At 55.5% G+C, this 18,832-nt stretch overlaps 1 protein-coding gene across 13 annotated transcripts in view; it reads left to right on the forward strand.

Annotated features, from left to right (window-relative positions):
- The window catches only part of PKNOX2 (PBX/knotted 1 homeobox 2), a 262,542-nt gene that overhangs the window by 179,918 nt on the left and 63,792 nt on the right, over positions 1–18,832 (forward strand). For 6 of the 13 annotated variants that reach the window (XR_010841494.1, XM_059070703.2, XM_067039241.1 and 3 more), the window contains one exon: positions 6,505–6,613. The exons of the other annotated variants lie outside the window; for them this stretch is intronic. Coding sequence is in view for 5 of the 6 variants with exons in the window: in XM_059070703.2 (XP_058926686.1) it covers positions 6,527–6,613 (87 nt within the window). In the remaining variant the exon portion in view is untranslated. The remainder of the gene's footprint in view (positions 1–6,504; positions 6,614–18,832) is intronic. 13 annotated transcript variants of the gene reach the window in all.

Below are 18,832 nucleotides of genomic sequence, written 5' to 3' on the forward strand. Positions count from 1 at the left end.
CGCAGGGAGGCGGAAGCCAGCAGAGCTGGTCAAACTCATGCTGGCCCCTGCTGCCTCCTCTGTTTCCTGGAGACCAGCGCCATCACGAGAGGGCGTGACCTGGACCACCTCCCAGGTGGGCTTCCCAGAAAAGCAGTGAAGCACAGTCAGAGCAGAGGGCTATGGGTGGCCAAGGGGCCTGAGTAGCCTACTGTCATCTCTGCTGCTTCTCAAGTCAGCAGAGAATTATTTCCCGCCGAGAGTTCCAAGCAGGAACCGGAGAGACACCAGGGAAGTGGCCCTTCTGACTGGGACGGTCTGCCAGGACTTGGGCTCTGTGCCTGGCGCAGTGGCCCCCGGAACCCGGGTAACGGGGGAGGTGCGCCCTCTTAGCCAGCCAGCCTGCAGCACAGCGAGGGAGCCGGGGATCTGATCCTGAGTGCAAATCCTGCTCAGCTCTTCCCGCCGTCCTTCCTTCAGTGTAGACACAGCTACCCTCCTGGCTCCCACGCCCTTCCTGTGAGCCTGGTCTTTTCAGACTAGAGGATTCTCTTTGCCCCCAACACCCCGAGGTCAGAAGGATTGGGGGGGGGAGCAGCATCCGCTAGGCCACGGCATTCCCGTCACCTCAGGCCCTGAGCTTCCGCCGCCGGGCTCCCAGAACACTCGGGGTGAAGAGGCCCAGGTCTGGTGCTTGCTGTGCTATGAGGGCGTGGCTCCGGGGGGGCTGGCCCTTTCCCATTCCACAGGACCCTTCACTTCTCCCCTCACTTTGAAACACTTCCACCAGACCTCCTCACATGTTGAGGCTTCCCACCCACAGGTGTACCCTCTCTCTCACCTCCGTCCTCCCCTCCATCCCGGCACTGGCCTCGCCCTTGTCACTGCGGTACTGACTCCATGCACCAAGGCTCGGAGACCATCGAGCTCCTTTAGCCACTCAGCTCTCAGCGGCGGTTTCTAGCCCTTACTGGGTTTTGGGAAGAGACCTGGTGTGTGTGTGTGTTTTTGTGTGTGTGCGCGTGTGTGTGTGTGTGTGTGTGTGCACGCCCGCGCGCGCACGCCTGCGTTTCTTTAGATAAATCCACAAGAGTCACATGAAATCAGTGACAGGTTGACACCGTTATTTCAAGATTCATCGCTCTGAGTTGCCAGCAGAGGAGCCGTAGCCAACTCCTTCCCACCACCAACACTTTTTTTTTTTCCAGGCATAATTTATAGCAGTGGGGTGAATTTGTTTCCAAAAGATGAATATCACACTATCAGCAACAGCTGCCTCTCGTTCTTATTTGTTTTTAAATTTGACTCAAAGTCCAATCCTCTGTACACATCCGAAGCTGTAAATCCTAAAGCGACTGATTACATGATTTAGTAAACAGGTTATATTATATAATGCAATTAAAGCGGGGCTCCGCGGCGCCACCTACAGGCAGCTTCTGGGAAGGGAGCTGGGCCAGAGACTCATTTTGGACCAGGCTCTCCGCGGAAGGAAAATAAACGGCATTGCGCCAGGCTTGAGTCGGCTGCACCGGGCGGGGGGGCGGAGGTGGGGGGGAGCTGAAGCCAGCCAGGTTACTAATGCAGCCTTTTGGTCCCTCCTGCTGAGTTCACGGTGTTATTTCAGCCTCCTGCAAATCTGTCTAGACGTCAGAACCCAGCTCCTGGGCAGCTGCTCAGAGGGGCGGACCTGGGGTTGGGGGAGGGGGTGGTAGCCACCTGGGGGCTCCTGGGCTGGGGGGACGCAGAGGAGGGCTCCCGGCTCTCTTGGCCTCAGGGGCCTCCTTCCCTCACTCTCAAATGAAGGAGCCTTTGGAATGGAGCTTCAGATATTTCCATTCTACTCAGCAGAGCTTGTGTTCAGTGCTAACCATGGGCAAAGACTTTCAGAATATTCTGGTGAATTCCCTCATTTTGCAGACCTAGAGAGAAAGTGACTTGTGCAGGTCGCACAGAGAAATGGCAGAGCTGGCTGTGGAATCCAGACTTTTTTGACCCTAAGGACAGGCTCTGTCTGATCATGGCAGTTTACAGATGAGGAAACTTGAGGCCCAGACTTCCACAGCCTCTTCTTGCAGCAAGGGAAGGCAAATGATAAAATACTGCTAGTGTGTGTCCAGAAGGGCTCCTAGGGGGCCTCACTGCTGCCTCTTAGCTGCCCTGATGTGGAAGAAGGAAGGGAAGGAGGGAGAGAGGAAGGGAAGGAAGGAAGGAAGGAAGGGAGGGAGGGAGGAAGCAAGGAAGGAAGGAAGGAAGGAAGGAAAGCAGGGCCAGTGCTCCCTCCCTGACTCCTCTGCCCTGACTTACAGCACTCTTCAGATTAGGCTCTGGGGCCCTCAAGGATTCTAGCTTCTCCAAAGAGGCTCTGTAAGAGTGGGCAACATTTTTGAAAACCTATCCAGGAGAGGAGAGGAGACTTAACTTCCTGGGGCTAAGAGAGAAACTGGGCCAGAAGCGGGGTGTGGAGAGGGGGAGGGGAAGGGAGGGGTGGATGAAGAAAACAACACCGTCAGAGTGCAAGAGGGTGAAAATGTCCCCCCACCCTATCCTGTGCCAGCCACCCACCCAGGCGGATGGGTCTCCAGGCGATGGGCTGGGACAGTGCAGAGCCACAGGGAAGTTGGTCCCTTCATCCCCTCGCCTACCTCAGGCCCTACAGTGGAGGCTCAGCCAGGGTCAGGGAGCAAGAACAGATGCTGTGGGTCTGGCTGGTTCGAGAGTTCCCAATTAGACTTTGTTTCTCATCCTTAAGGCCCTGAGCCCCCAACCCGGCACCCCAGCCCAATTACTGCCGGCACCGTTAACCCCTGGGTGCCCCAGGCCGTTAATGGAATGTTAATTGGTCTAATGGGTTTCATGTCAACAAGTCCTAATGAGCTCCTTCCCAAGGAGCTTGGATCTTTTTTCTAAGCCTGTTTGTCAACACTCTGGTGTTTGGGCTCCAGATGGAGGGCCTCACCTGGCTGGGGAGCTGGAGTTGAGGAAACAGAGGGAGTGGGTGCCCCGGGGCTGCCTCTCCCCTCTTTCTGAGGGGGATCCTTGAGGCCCCCTCAGCCACCACCGGCCTGGGCACGCTGCCTTCCTTGGCTCCTGAGCTCTGGAAAATGGCAGTTTTAGCTCCTTTTGAAGATAGTGTCAGTGACAAATTACTTTTTCTTGGATATCATTGTGGGGTTGAGTGTTGCATTAGGGTTTTGTGGGGTTTTTCGCCCTCCTAGCTGCCATATATGAAAGGTTTTAAACGTTAAAAACAATCTTTCGACTTGGGAAATTTCTCGGTGGTAAATCATTCCTCCTGTGTCCTCCATTTGCGTCTTGGCTGTGCTCCCTCCAGCGCCCTGGTGTCTGGTGACAGAGGGCTGGGGCCCCTGGACAGGGCGGAGCAGCCTCCGGCCACAGACAAATGCTCAGAGGCCCTGGACAGGACTGCTGCGCCCTCTACACTCCCAAAGAAAGTGCAAAAACGGCAGGTTTCCCGAGAGGCCCAGGTGCCCAGCGATGGCTCAAGGAGTTCCCTGCATCCCAGCTGTGGAGCCTCAGCTCAGAGAAGTCAGATTCCCACGTTCCTCTCGGGGATGGTCCCACATGGACCCTCAGCCCCCCCGAGCCCAGCTGGAGGGAGGAAGGAGTGCATGTGCGGGTGAGGGGGCGTGTGAAGAAAAGGGTGAGCTTCCGGAGATGGGCAAGGCGTCTCCCCCAGCATCAGGTTACCAGAGGCTTCTGTGCCTGAGCGAGCAGGGAAGGAAACTTAAGCCCCTGATGAAAAGGCCTCCTGTTTTCTTGCAGGAGAAGCCCCCAGAGGGCAATGGGGCAGTGGCCTAGTGGCCTGTGGTGACCCCAGAGGGGAGGAGGGGGAGGGGCAAGGGCCATCTGGGTCCTCAGAAAATTGTTCCCGGGGCCTCTGGCCCCTGCTCCAGAGTCCAGCAGGCTGCAGACTGAAAAATCTCTTCTCAGCCTGGACGGTGGCTGTTTCTGGGTGCAGACTACTCTTAGCCATCTCTCTTTACCCCCAGGTAGGGCGGCTATCCAGCTGTTGCAAGTATTTCTAGGGACAGAGACTCTAAAACGACCCTACCTCCCACTGATTGGACAGTGAACAAAAGAATGCAGACTAAAGAGTCCTCTTTTTACCCCAGATACTCCTCATTGAGCTTCCTGTGCTTTGCCTTCGTGATGACTTTCTCAGCCGTGCCATGAGGTACCAAAAGACCCAAACCCAAGGTGGAAGGGAACTAGTTGCCCCTAAAAGGGGAGAAAATCTGCCTCCAGACTATGCCCTCAGGCTCCCCCTTCTGGAGGCTGCTGGCACTGCAGCACCTCAGAAGTTCGCTTTTTCCGGCCAAGGAGAATCTAAGATTGATTGATGCTCCTGGGAAGGGATCCTGACCCAGTACCCGTAGGCCTCATCCAAAGTTACCTCGTCTGCCAGAGTCACAGGAAAGGCTGAGCCTAGCACACCCCTGAAATACCCCTTTTTCCTTTATTCCCTCCGGGTCCAAAAGAGAGATTCCACACCCAATTTAATATCTCAGAAGTCTTCATTCTGGAAGATCTTTCTGATGTCTCAAGGAGTCTATATCCTCTCCCCTCCCCCGCGAACCCTCTTCAGTCCACTCTTTCCTTCCTTGGGTGTTTTCCACCTCCCAGACAAGACCCAGCCATGAAAATAGGCAATGGTTCCACGCCTGCGGAGTTTGATTTCCCCAGGGCTCCCTTCCGAGCCTCTTTGCAGAAGTAAAGCCTGGATCTCGGTGCCTAGTGTATGTGAGACGGGGTGACCCTGGGTGCTTCTGCTAGAAAGACATCCTGGTGACCCATCTTCTGAAGTGAGGCCAGGGTGGGCGAGGTAGGGATAGCGGTGGGGCAAAGAGGAATTACCTGCAGTTTCGACGTTTCAGCACAGGAAAAGGCATTCCCCGCCCCGCCCGCCCCCCCCCCCCCCGTGCCTTCTCCACGGGAACCTCTGTTCGCTTTTGTCTTTCCCGCTGGACCATCACCTCCCTCCCTGGGGGGAAGGCCTTGCCTCCTCTCGTCTGTCTTCCCACCCCAGCACAGATCTTTGCGTGTAGTTGACACCTGATAAACATTCGTGGAGTGAATGTCTGGATTTCCAGTGCTTTCACATGTGCACTTCAGGTCAAAGCACACCTGGTACTTCAGAGACTCGGGTCAGCCAGAGCTGATCTGTCCACCTCTTCCTGAAAAAGAACCAACACAACAAGACACACACACACACACACACACACACACACACACTCCACATAGGGTCCTGGAGACCCTCCCTTGACTCCCTCAAACTCCCACAGAATTCAGGTATGTGAACATTTTGGAAGAGCCCGGGGAGGGTGTGGTGGGGGGACATCAGGTGGGAAGAGGATGGAGCCCCGAGGTCCCCAGGGAGAGGGAGGAAGGAGAGGGGCGGTCTGACTGTCATACTCTCAAAGGTTGCCTGCTCATCAGCACCTTCCTGTATCAGGCAATTAGCCGTGGTTTCCACCTCTAAATATTTCAGGGCATCTCCTGCAGCTAAACAGCTCTCTCAGCGTTCTGTTTCCTTGGGTGTCACTGCCAGGCCGTCTCCACTTACGCACCACTTTGTGATTCAAGAAGAGACCTTGAGGCCAATGGGGGCAGCTCGCTTACGGGTGATGGGGTGGGGTGGGGGTTGGTACGGTAGAGCAGACGGAACGGGGAGTCTGGAGAGCTTGGGTCCAACCCGGCTTCCCCGGCACTCCCCTCCCCCGCCGAAACGCACACACTTCTCTCCTCTTGGCCTCTGTCTCCGCGTCTGTAAGAGGACCATTTGCTTCGGGCGGCTCTTCTGGCCCCTCGTGTGGTTGAACTCTGGGTTGAACCAAGGCCAAGGAAAGTCTTCTAAGAGAATGTGCAGGCGCGTCTGTGTGGCCGTGGTCCCTGTTCCCGGCCTCCTTCCCTTCCCGGAACACCTCCCGGTGGTCGCCCTATAGGGTACTTGCTCCACTCCCGAGGCTGAGGAGGAACCAGCGCCCCACGTCCCTCTACACCACTAGGGGGCGTCGTGAGCACACCTGGGGGGTTAGTGTGGTCCTGGCAGACCCTGTGGACAGGGAGGGGGGGATCTGGAACCGTGAGGGCTGAGGCTTCCGTCCCGAGGGGGCAGGGGGCAGCTCCGGGAGGCCTGGGGAAGGGAAAGCACCCTTGACCGTGGGGTGCCCCCGTGGCCGCCAATCCCCCTGAGCTGCCACCAGCCAAGCCCCATCCCCACCAGGCCAGAGCTGGTACTGAACAAAGCAGGGGTGCGGGTGCACAGGTTGTTTTACATGTGATGTGAATAGTGTTTCTTGCAAGTCAGCGTAGCACAGCAAGCCTCACCCCACCCAGGCTTCTCCCCTTAACTCTCATTCGTTCCCCACCCCCCTCGAAGGGCTTCCAGCCCTTGCTGTATCCAGTCAGTCCTGGTGGCCCAGCCCGGGAGCATGTCCAGCCGCTGGTCCCTGGGGCTCCCTGCGCTCAGCTATTAACGGTGCGGCCCCATTTCTCCCGCCACAGATCCTCCATGTGAATCCATCCCATGATGCAACATGCCTCCCCAGCCCCCGCTCTGACGATGATGGCCACGCAGAATGTCCCTCCCCCTCCCTACCAGGACAGCCCACAGGTGAGTGTGACTGACCGCTGGGAGGGGTGTGGTGGCCTTCCCGGGGGCGGAGGGCAGGGCCAGGCCTCCCTCAGCTCTTCCCCTGCCCGGCCTGGGGCGCCTCTCTGAGAGAGCCCGGGCAAAGCCAGACCCCTGAAGGGAGTCATGCACTTGGCAAAGCCCTGGGTTCAGATCCCACCCGAGGAGCTGTCACCGGCACGGAGGACCGTGGCACCCCAGGGTGCTGCACCTAGTATGGTCCTGTGCCACACACTCCCACCCCTGCTCACGGCTCAGAGCAGACGTCAGGCAGACACACTGAACCCGTCACTCGGGGAGACCCAGGTACAGGTAAATCAAGTCTGCCTCTGAGTGTTTGGGGAAACTCTCGATCCGAGGTTTCCTCTGCCAGAGCCCCTAGTCACCGGTCTCTGCCTGCCTATTGGAGGAATCTCCCTTCTCTTCAGGACTCTGTCCGCTTCTATCCAGCAAAAGCCAGGACCGTTTCTCTACACTCTCCCATGCTGTCCTCTGGTTCCCAGCTTCCATCCCTCAGCTCAGAGACAGCAGACCCCGCCCAAGTTCTTCCGAGACTCCCAGGCTGGCTGCACCTCCTGCAGGTCACCCTGTCTTCCTGTCCTCTCTTCTCCTCCTCTGGAAGCCTGGCCCAGCTTCTGTGGGTGGGTCTCTGGAGGCCCTTGAGACCAGTTGCTTTCTGATCTTTGCTCCCACGTGCGCGCCTTCCCTCCACGCCTGGTTCTTTGAGACTCAGGGTTCATCACGAGGCTGTGCGTTCACAGAAGCCTCCACCTTCGCACTTCCCTGTTTTCTCAATTATTATTCATTGAGTACCTCTGATGTGAAACGCAGCCAGCTAGAATATTCCTTCATTCATTTCACAGATGTGCAGTGAGCCCCTACTGTGTGCCAGGCCATCATTCTCATTCGTTCTCCGTCGCTGGTCTTTGCCCTGCTCTGCTATCCCTCACTCATTAAGGTTTCAGACACAGCCCTTCTCCTGACCACAGGGAAGCTCTGTGCCGTAATGGAAAGGACACGAAGACGCAGACCCCGGGCGCATCACTTTAGGTCCTGTGGCCCCGACACCCGCAGCCTGGTGTGAGCATACGGTGCTGCCCTCTCCATCCTGTTACCCGCCCATGAACTGACCGCTTTACGGGGTGTCCGGCATGCGGACCCCCACTGACTCCTGCCCCTGTATAAGTGCAGAAGCGCTGAGCTTTGAGCACACGTCCTTTTGGCCCATCCCCGACCCCGCTCCCGTGTTTCAACTCCGTGCTCCTTCCTGGGCTCTCCCCACCCTGACCTCAGCTACGGCAGACCGTCTGTTCACGTCAGTAGCTCTCTACAAACGACCGTGGGTTGAACTTGGTGTTTGTACAGTTCCTCTGTTTGAGAGTTTCCAGGTGTGCAGCCATGTCAGGGCCTTTCCCTCTGTAGTCAGAACCAAGTCGGCCTGGACCACTGGAGACCTAGGAACGGAAGGGCCGTAATGGGGGACAAGCACCATCCTTCCTCAGTAGACCAGACCCATCTGCTGTCTGCTTAGGCAGTGGGGGGACCCTGGGGTATTGATGAAGAGGCAGGAACATCAGCTCCATTTCTTTTGTAGCTGGATGCTGCTCTCCGAGCTCCACAGTGGGACTGGGGTACGGCAACCGGGACACTGCCTGTGTTTAGCAGGTGGTAGGTGCCAAGGCCCACACTCCCACCCCCAAGGCTCAGGGACAGACCAGGGTAGGGCCAAGAGGTCAGAGAGCACGGGATTGGCACAGCTGGTGGCGGCTGCCTCTCTGCCTCCGGCCCCACCCCCTGTTTTGCCTTCCTGGGCAGCTGGGAGAAGTTTGGGTTTGGTGGGCATTAGCAGGAGAGCTGCAGTGAGGGCCTGTGTTGTCCAAAAATGCTGACCCGGGTGCAGTGAAGTAGAGGAACCTAATTTAACTCTCAGCATACAGCTGAGGATTCATCCATCCCAGCTGCCGAGGGAGGTGGGGAGGTGGGATTGCAGCCCTAAGGTGCTCAGCCCCCCGGAAGCCACCACTGAGGTGCTCTAGCCTTTTGGGGGAGGAAGGAAAGCTCCAGTCCCTCGTCCAAGGCCTCAGAGCAGAAGCCCAACGCAGGGGCTGTCCCAAGGCTCTCTTCTCTGAGGAGCCACCAGAACCTCACCATCGAAAATACTCACATATGCAGCCAAGGAATAATCTGTTCCGGGGAAGCCACACATCTCCATGTAACCCCAGCAGTCCAGGAATGAAGTCTCGGTGTCCATGGTAAAGCGACCAGGCCGAGGCCTGGGGTCTTTATGGCCTCGGCTAGGCCGCTAGGCTGTGGCTAGGTTCCCATGGGCCTTCCCTGAGCCAAACTGGTTCCCAAGGAAGCTGACCAGGATGGGGGATCATGGGGAGAACTTAGGGCATGGAGGGAATGGGCGGGGCGGAGGACGTGGGTGAGGCCTGCAGGACAGTCTTCTGACTCATGGGGAAGGGCTGTTCTCTCCAGAATGCTAGACTTGGAGGCCAGCTGGCTTTCAGGGCACCCTTCTCTCCACTCTTCGGGGCCTCTAGGAGTGGCTGCCACATGGGAGTGTCTTCCATGTGAGTTTTCTGCTGGGGAACTTGCTCTTCCTCCCGCCTTCTTCCCTTTGTGCTGTCAGAGGCTGAGCCCCGCTTCTCAGGCGAAGCTCATCATCTTGGTGAATCAGCTGCTCTTTGACACTCAGTGTTCTCAGGAAAGCCGGGCCCGGTTCGAGTGTGGGCCGGGCACACAGGGGAATCACTTCCTAAATGGGGCTCTCTGGAAAGGATGTCCCGCTTCCTCTTAATTCCTTCAGGTCTAATCTCATTACTTTTGGACCCAGTATGACTTGCGTCCTCAAGGCCTGGACCGCTGAGCACATCTCTTTATCACCTGCTCAGAAACCCAGTTTCTGCCACAGGTAGAAATGGACAGTCTCTGCTACAAAGTCCCCAAAATGCAAAAAGAAGGGAGAAGCAGGGCCCTTCCTCTGAGACCCATGCAGTCGTTTTAATAATGTTCCCGTTGTGCTAAGGGCTAGCGATACCGAGCATAATCTATTCAAATGCACAGGAGAATCTCACTTTGGAAAATTAGGAATCTGCATTAAAAAAATTCCCAAGCCCCGGACCTTCTTTATAATAAATTAGAATTTTTTTTTCAAGGCAAGTTCTTCACTTGGCAATTTCATTTTTGAAGTTTGGGGAATAAAGTTATTAAAAACGAGGCAGGCTTTTTCTTCCTCCCATTTTAGTCCAGAAGCGTTCCTGGTTACGGCCCCGTGCTATTCGGGCACAAGCCAAGTGACACGACAGCGAAGCAGCTTCTGGCCCCCAGTTCTGGTCCAGTCCGTTCTGGGGACACTCCGTGATTACTTGTAAGGGTGTCGCTCTGTGTTTATGGCACACTAAAGGCGGATGGTAAGTTTAGAAAATACAAAAGCAACAACCCACTGGAACCCTTCCTGTGGCCTGCTTCCTCCTTCTGGCGGCTCCCTGTTCAATACTGTCAGAGTCACAGCGCCCTCTGCTGTCCACCTCCTGTACCTCAATTCCAGCATGACGCACCCGAGTCCTTGATCCAGACCCTCGCTTTATGCCCCAAGAGGTAGGGCAAGTCCCGGGGACTGTGGGAATTCTACCATGATAGTTTAATGAAAACATTGTCTCCAGGGAGACCTGGATATGAGCTAGGTGTGTGGTCCCTCTGTTCAGTGCCTACATCACTCCTCCGTTCCTTTGCGCCTCTGCCTCAGCCTGGCCATCTGTCACCTGGATTTTCCTAGTCCCTCCTCTCACCCCCCCCTGCACCTCCCCTGATTCTGATGGGATCCTCTGCTATTGTCGCCCTCTCCCGGCAAGCACCACTCCAGTCTCCCTCCCGGAATTTTCGTGGTAGCACCCCCACCCTCTCATGCACTCTTCTCCACCTCTGAAATGTCATTCAGGTTCTCCCATTTCCTGTAACACTCCATGGGCAACGCCACCCACCAAGCAGAGTTCTCCCTCTGTAGCTCCACCAGCCATTTTAGGAAACCGTTAGGTTTACTGGAGAAGGCAGCAGCTTCCCTACCCTCACCTTAAACACCCCCCTCCACACAACACGCACAAACTCCTGCTACCAGTAACCTCCCCCCACTCTTCCGCAAACACAGACACATACCTGCTGTTCCACAGATACCCTTGCCCTTGGCTTATAGGCAAGACAAACATTTTATCTGGTCTATACGCGTATGTATTCGGCGCTTAGCATTCCTCTGTCTGCGTGCCCCCAGCATGTTGGCCGCGTGAGCATTTGACTAGAAAGCGGAAATCCTAGTGGGATCCAGTCTGAGCCACTAGGCACAGCCCCCTATGAATGTGGGCACTCAGTTTGCGGTTTGGATTAGGACCCAACTGCTATGCAAGTAGCTGGGCGCTTACATAGCATGACTTAACGATGGGTGATATTAAAAGGGTTCTGGCGATTCACCAAGGATGTAGCCTCGTTATGGACCAGAGGGAGGCAAGAAAGGCAAAACTCTCACTCCAGGACCAGTATGGGAAGCTCACTTCGGACGGAAGTCAAGCACTTGCTTGGGACCCTCCATCCCCCTGCATCCTCCTGCAACCCTCCGAGCCGGAAGAACAGTGTTCAGAACCACAGGACGCTGTGCTTGGAGATACCCATCTAGTACCGGCAAGGCTAAGGCTGGGCCCGCCGTGTCGGGGGAGGTCAGACCCGTCTCTCTTGCCCTCTGAGTACCTTCTTTCCCTCCCTATCCCGGCATCATTCCCCCTCTGCACGGAGCCAGGGGAGCAGACCTCTGGGAAAGCTGGACGGGCTTTGATCGGTCATTAGGATCCCCATGCTGGTTTCATTAACTGGAGGGGGAGGGGAGGGGGAGGGGAGGGGGCTGGGGCCCCTGGCTGTGAATCCCGCCCCCCCCTTTCCAGGCCATGCAGCTGGGCCGGGCAGAAGCAGGTTCAGATGTTTTCACACTTTACATTCCTCTCATCCCTTTAAGGGCTGGAGCCCCCTGCCTGGAAGGGCCTCCTGCTCAGCTGCTGGTGAGGCACATTGGCTCTGCAGCAATAGAGTTAATTCCACAGCTTTGAGAGTCCCCCTAAGCCTTTTCTGTGGCTGTGATTGATGCCCCTGGGGCCAACACCCCAGGGACTCTACGGGTGACCTGCCTTCCCTCACTTTGACTCATCAAAACGGACTCTTCTCTTGCTTTTTTATTTTCTGCTGGGCCTTTCTTCTCTCTGTGCACAGTGACCTCTCTCTCTGGCCTGCTTGGGCCACCCATGTCTTTAAACTGGATGTGTCCCTCAACTCCAGCTCACTCCAGACCTGGATTCTTCATCATGGCAAAGGCAAAAATAGCCTTTGGGTCTGACTGTGGGGCCTTATGCCTTATTTAGGAGACGGTGGACTATAGCAACAGGACTTTGCTAGAAGAAACACTCGCTCTCATGGCTTGTTTAGGGTTTTTATTTGATGAACTTCCTACCTGAATTCCTATATTTATCAAAAAAACACAGACATTTTATTGTCTATCCTCTTGCCTCCAAGCAGGATGAGTGCTTTAAACAGCTACAAAAATAGTTAATGGCCCAAGTAGACAAAGCTTAAAATAAATCAGGAACAGGTGATCCATCAGCAGCGGGCCTGAGGAGCTGGAACCCGCTTTGCCCCCCTTTCCGGTTGATCTCCTAGGAGCTCCGGTGCCTGGGTAGCCCGGCGGGAGGGGGATGGGTGAGCACGGCCCTCGGTGCGTGTTGTCTTTGGGAGTCTGTGGTCTGGAGGAGGAAGCGTGGTCTGACTCAACTCAACGTGGTAGAAATTCAGGAATCCAGGCCTGTCCCACTGCACTGCTGATGAATTATACAAATTTGGACAAGTAATTACAGCACTATTTCTTTCATTCACTCAGCCATTTCATAAACATCAGGTGCTTTCTGTGGGTCTTGCAGACCCTGTGCCACGTGCCGGGGACACAGCATTAATAGTTCCTACCCTAATGGAGCTTATTTGAGGCCACTCTGCATTGGTAAAACGGGAAGAACTTCTGCCCTCCCTGCCTCACGGGGTTGTTGAGAGTGTGGGTATGAAAAGTACAGTGGTGTTTTCCAGCTTTCTTTCACCCATGACCCTGACATTGATTTTTTCACTCTATCTCTGTACGTCTCCGGTAGCCAAGATTGGATTGAACTTTAATTACTCTCCTTTGTATTGGGAACACAATAGGCATATCAAGTAGGTGTTTCTAGCTGTAAACACACTCCCTTCCACACAAACATACTGGAACTCACTGGTGTGGGACTATTACAGAAGCGAGGGGTCCTCCAGAGATGGATGGGAAAGATGGGGAGCAGAGCGTGCCCAGGAAAGTGCACGAAGCTGGGAGGTGAAAGACTTGGATCCCGGTCCACAGCTCTCGTCCCTCTAGCCACAGGTCAGCAACCCCAGAAGTGCAGGCAGGGCAGCAAATGTTTTCAAGCCTCATTTTGTAAACCACTGCCTACAAACCCTTTTAAGTGAATTGATTGTTTAAGACCCGCATTTTACACCAGGAAGTAACTTTCCTGTGGTTTGTTCTGTCTGGTCGGTCCTGGGATGAGAATGCAAGTGACCCAGGCCTACTGTTCCAGGAGGCTCTTTGAGCGAAATCGGGTTGCCCTTCTCTGCCTCCAGCCCTTCCTGCCCCTGGGCTGCCTGGGTTGGGGGGTATTTGGAGGAGCCCTGGTTGACTCCTCTCCATTCTGGATCCCTGAGCCTTTTAACACATCACTCTCTCATTTCCTCATCCAGTCAGTCGGTCGGTCGTTCATCTGCCTGGACGCCCAGGCAGATAAGACAGGGGTCCAGGCTACCTGGGCGGGGGGTGTGGAGGATTGGGAAAGGCTTCCTGGGAGAGCTGATGCTCCCTCCAGCTGAGTCTTGAAAGAGGGGTAGGTTTGCATGTGATGAGGGGTCCGGGGGAGGGCAGGGTGGGGAGGCGTGGACAGGTCCTGCTGAGGCAGCCCCGGATGCAAAGGCATAAAGATGTAAAGCATCGGGCGGGTTCAGGCACCCGCATGCAGGAGGGTCTGCTGCGGTGCAGGCAAGGGGTGGGGCGCTGTACCAGAGACAAGGCTGGGTCCGTGAGCAGGTCCCGGCCTGGGGCGCCCTGTGGGCTGTGCCCTCCCCCCAAAAACCATCCGTTGTGCCCCCCACCTGTTCAGGCCAAACCTGATATTTACTAAATGGCTTCAAGCCCTGACCTCATCCCAGGTCCTTGGACTCTCTCCTGGTTGGGAGGAAACCAGATCTGGCCCTACTGGCTTGCCCTGGCCCTGCAGGGAGAGTCAGCACCCCCGGCAGGCCCAGCCCAGCCCAGCCCAGCCCTGTTGGAGCCTCAGCGGCCCCTAGTGGGCTGGGCCTGTGCAGCCCCCCATGTTCTCAGAACACAAGGCTTCTCTGGCCTGGTGGGCCGGTTCTGGGGATGGGTAACCTGCACCCTGCCAGGTCAGAAGAGGGGGTGTCCCCTTAGGAGGGGTGTCTATGTCTATGTCTATGGCGAGGTGCAGACCTAGGTTGCTCAGGGTTTGCAGAAAGGGCCTGTGGGAGGTGCATGGATGTACAGGTCGTAAAGAGCAGGGCTGCTGCAGGGGGACAGGTATACGCAGGGGGACATGGGAAGTGTAGGTGCCGGGGTATCTGGGCCCGGGTGTGGACAGGCAGTGGGGTTTGGATTCAGAGGACAGGGCCAGCAAAAAGAAGCATTAAAAATGCTTAGAAACCAAGATTCACTGAGCCTCCGGGGTGTGCAATAATGTACCCTCACATACGGTCACTGTAGTCCTGGCAAGAGGTATTATTAGCTCCATTTTTACCTGAGAGGGAAACTGAGGCTCAGAGGGACTGAGCCATTTGTCCAAGGTGACATCGCTAGTGATGGGTAATGTCTCCTTCCACGATACCACGGCCCCTCTCCCTGTGCCTGGGCCCGCTCCTCACCCACTTCTCTGGGTGCTTATGGGAGAGAGGGTTCCTTCTGCAGGGTCAGGACTCCCAGGGCAGTGCAGGTAGCAGACGCAAAAGTGGCCAACTGGAGTGTGGCTGCAGGGATTATGTTAACGATAAGCACCATATGCAGAGTACCTATGAAGGCCCGCTGCTTTGCATACATGATCTCATCTAATGCTCGCTCCCCTGCACCTTAAGTATGACTACTCCCAATGTATAGATGAGGACCCTGGGTCAGAAAGGTTGACCAGCCCTGGGCTGGATGGATGCCCACCACTCCCAGTAAATATGTGGCTGGGTGATAGAGAAGAGCCCTGTGGTTAGAGCATCTACGGGAGGCAGGAGGACGGCAGGGACCCTGTGTAGGTTCTGTTGTGGCCTGAGTCATTCAGGGTCTAGAAGGTCAATCTGCAGCTGAAAAGGTATCAATGGATGCGAAGGCCCACCCACTCCACACCAGTCATGCCTGCATCCCGTAGGTGCTGTGGACGCTCTGTCTCACACTCTGGGGCTGCAACTGGGGCTTGCAGCCAGTTGCAACCAGATGCGGTCCCTGCCCTCCAGGATCCCACAGTCTAGTGGGGGGAGAGGCAAGTGGGCAGACGTGGCTGAACGGTGTCCTCAGGGCCTGGAAGCCCAGAGCAGAGGGTGCTGACCCGCAGCTGATGCTCAGCCACATCCACTGGAGGAGACAGCCGTCCTCGTGACAGTGGTGAGAGGTCGGGAGCGTCAGTGCCATTTCACAGGTGAGCAGACAGGTGAGACCCCGAACGGCGAGGTTACATGTCCAGGGGCGGCTAGCAGCGAGTGGCTAAGGCGGCACTCCGTTCTCTCCGATGCCAATGTCTCGTGCACACTCCCTCCCTGGGGTGCTAGAAAGACCCTGGCAGCGTCCCACATCTGAGCTACCTGCTCCCACCTCCCAGGGGCGGAAGGGAGGAGCTCTCTGTGGCAGCTGGCGGGAGGCAGCCGCTGCAGGTCCGTGCGCCCTGAAGCTTGAAGCCCTGCGCGGTCAGGGAGGTGAACACGGTAGCACTGAGCTACCGTCAATTAACAAAGCACCCTGGTCTTCCTACTTGGGTTCCACCAGAAGCACCGTTTCCGGCACGAGCAGTGTTTGGGCAGTTGATCTGTGAGGTCTGTTGGGGGCTGGGGAGATGGGGGCCGGCGGCAGGATGGGTGGGCTGGAGGGAGACCCAGAGCCTGATGCTGGGGAGTGACACTCCATCTGGCGCTAGCGCCCTCCCTCTTCCGCCCCTTTCCACTCAGGGGAAAAGTCTTCCTATTCTCCTCTTCAAAGAAAAGTAATTAAATACGATCACTCCCGCAGTGTGATTTAGTCAGAAAGCCCTTGGTTCCTGTCTCAACCCCGGCAGAACCTGTCTGTGGTCTCCAGCAGTTTCTTTGCTGCAGTGGCTTCTGTTTTCTCGTATGTAAAATGGGAGTGCCACCAACCCATTGCATGGGATCCCTGTTGCACGTGGACCCCCAGGGAGAGACTTCATTAGCTTGTTGGAACACAATGTGCCACTCTCCCCTACAACTGGGAAAAGGGTGATCCTTAGCAGGAAGGAAAGCATCAGTGGGGCGCTCCAGTGTCCGCGAGGGCGGCTAGCTAGGCAGGTGAGCACCTTGTAAACCACACCACACGGCATCCGCTGCTCATTTTCACGGCCAGACTAGACTGTCGGAGAGGCTGTATCTCTCAGCCACTGCAAGGCGTCAGGAACTTTCATCTCAAGGTGTCACAGACTGAGAATCTGAACAGGGCCCTTTTGCTCCCAGCTTAATGCAGGGCTGGTTCCAGCTGGATGATAGAGAAGAGCCCAGTGGTTAGAACATCTATGGGAGGCAGGAGGACGGCAAGGACCCTGCGTAGGTTCTGGACCCGGCACCGCAGCTCGCAGCGGGCAGGCCCTCCCGGGGAATGCTCCCACCCTCCCCCACCCGCTAGGGTTACCCTGTTCTCTTAAGCAAGCCTCACAGCCTGCCTGGGTGGGATGTCCAGTGCCGTCCTTGGAGGAAGGCTCCGGGTCTGGGACCAGCTGTGGGCACACCAAGTGGCCTCATAGAGTGTAGTTTCTTCATGTGCCAAATCGAGGAGAATAGGAGAAAGGTACTTGGAGAGAAACTCTGACACTAGTGGTGTGTTGATAAATGTTTAGCAACCAGCTCTCTGGTTGGGGGTTAGAAAGAGGACTTGATTTGCAGCATTTGCCAGTTTCTGTGGTGTAATTACTCCCACCATGGTCAGTTTCAGGCTACCGGAAATGATATCAACCGGCTTGCAAAATTCCTGAAAATTTATCAGTTGGCTTTCATAGGCCAGAGCAAGGGATCTCTGCCCTCCATCTGTCCAGCCTCTCCCCACCCCCACTTCTATTCTTTAGGCCTAGAACCTTCCCCCCAAACCTCACCACCCCACACCCTCATCCCCTGCCCCCGGGCCCTGGGACAGCTGCGGGCCTCTCCCTCTGAGCTCCAGTTCTTGAGAAATGGGTGTCTCTGGCTAGAAGAAGAAATCTATTTGAAGATAATCATTCTCCAACCCTGGAGGAAATGCAGAGTTTGCGGAATTGGCCGCCAGGAGCTAAATAAATTTGAATCAACGTCCTCCTCAGGCCAGCTCTGCTCACCCCTCCCCCGTCCCGGCTCTCTGAGCCCCAATAACAGCCTCTCAGCTGGGGCCTCTTGGGATGCTGACAAGTGACCGCTTTTGATTTACACTTTCCTCTGGGCCCCAGCCGGGCTTCTGGCCACACCTTCCCCCAAAGTCCTGCCTAGAAAGGGGAGGTGAGAGGAAAAGGAGCCCCTCCCCTCAGTGCTCCCACTTCTAGAAGCTCATCTGCATAGAAACCCCTTGTGGATTCCTTCAAGGACACGAGGAAATTCACCCTTAGTGGACTGAGCAGAGCAGAGCACACCAGCCTACCCTGTATTTTACCCTTAAACGAGCCGTGCACGTAGCTGTGCCTTGCTTTATGAAAGATGCACGTGCTGGAAATCTCGTGTTGAAGAACTACAACCACCCCTGCATATGGGGAAAACTTTATAGAGTTTCCAAAGCACTTTTACACACCGGATGTCATCTAATCTGAGCCCCACGCCAACCCTGGGGGTGGGCAGTGGTCATGAAAGCACCCTCACGGCGTCCGAGCTTGTCACTGTTAGAAGGGACTTCAGATGTCACCTACGCCAGCCCACCCAGCTGGAGAGCGTCCATCGCCTCCGCGGGAGTCTCTGCTTGGCCCCTGCACCACGGAAAACTCACCACTTCCGGGAGGCAGCCCATCCCAGCCTTGGAGAGCTCAGGGGCTTGGAAACTTACTATTTGGGTTGAGCCCAAATCTGTCTCTGCATTTTACAGATTTAATGCATCGGTTGTAGTTTGACGCTTTAGGGCACACAGAACAGAACTGACACAATCGAATCCCTCATTCAGATATACAAAGGGGGCTCTCACGTCCCTCCATCTCCCTCCCATCCCCCAAATCCTCCTTAACATTGCAGATCGCTGCAGATATTCCTCAGAATCCCTTGAGCAGCCTGGTCCACTCTCCTCGGAGTGTGCTTTCCTGCACCTGTCTCAGCTTAGTAGGTGGGGCTGGAAGCTTCGTGTGAGCTGTGCCTCTGCTGATGGGTCCTCACAGAGCATCAGTCTGGGGTTTTTGTTTGTTTGTTTGACAGACACAGTACACTGTGGACATACTGAGCCTTCCATCAACTAAAATGTGCTGCTAAATGAAGTCTCTCCTCTTCTACACTTATATTATCGATTTTTTTTTTTTTTTTTTTTGCCGAAGTGTTAAATTCCAACTTATGAGACAAGAGTTAATCTTATTAGACTTAGCACGTTGCCAAAATCTGTAAAGATCGTTTGGATCCCGGTTTCATGTCACCCATAAGTTTGTTGAGCGTTTCTTCAGACATCCTCTAAATCACTGATAAAAATATTGAAGAAGAGAGTTGAGGAGAAAGCATGTGGCATCTCCTAGAAGCCCTCCTCCCTCAGACATCTCTCCTTTAATTGTCACCCTTTGGGTGTGGCTTCCTAATCCACACACTTGTCCACCAGACAACGTCGCTCCATGTGTTCCGCGAGGATATCATGGGAGGTACCTTGCTGAGGTCATTTACACCATGTAAATGAAAACGTCTACCATTTTCCTGGTCTGCCAGCTCAGTAATCATGTTAAACCCAGAACTGGGCTC

This window comes from Kogia breviceps, chromosome 7 (genome assembly GCF_026419965.1).
Source record: "Kogia breviceps isolate mKogBre1 chromosome 7, mKogBre1 haplotype 1, whole genome shotgun sequence".
Lineage (NCBI taxonomy): Eukaryota > Metazoa > Chordata > Mammalia > Artiodactyla > Physeteridae > Kogia > Kogia breviceps.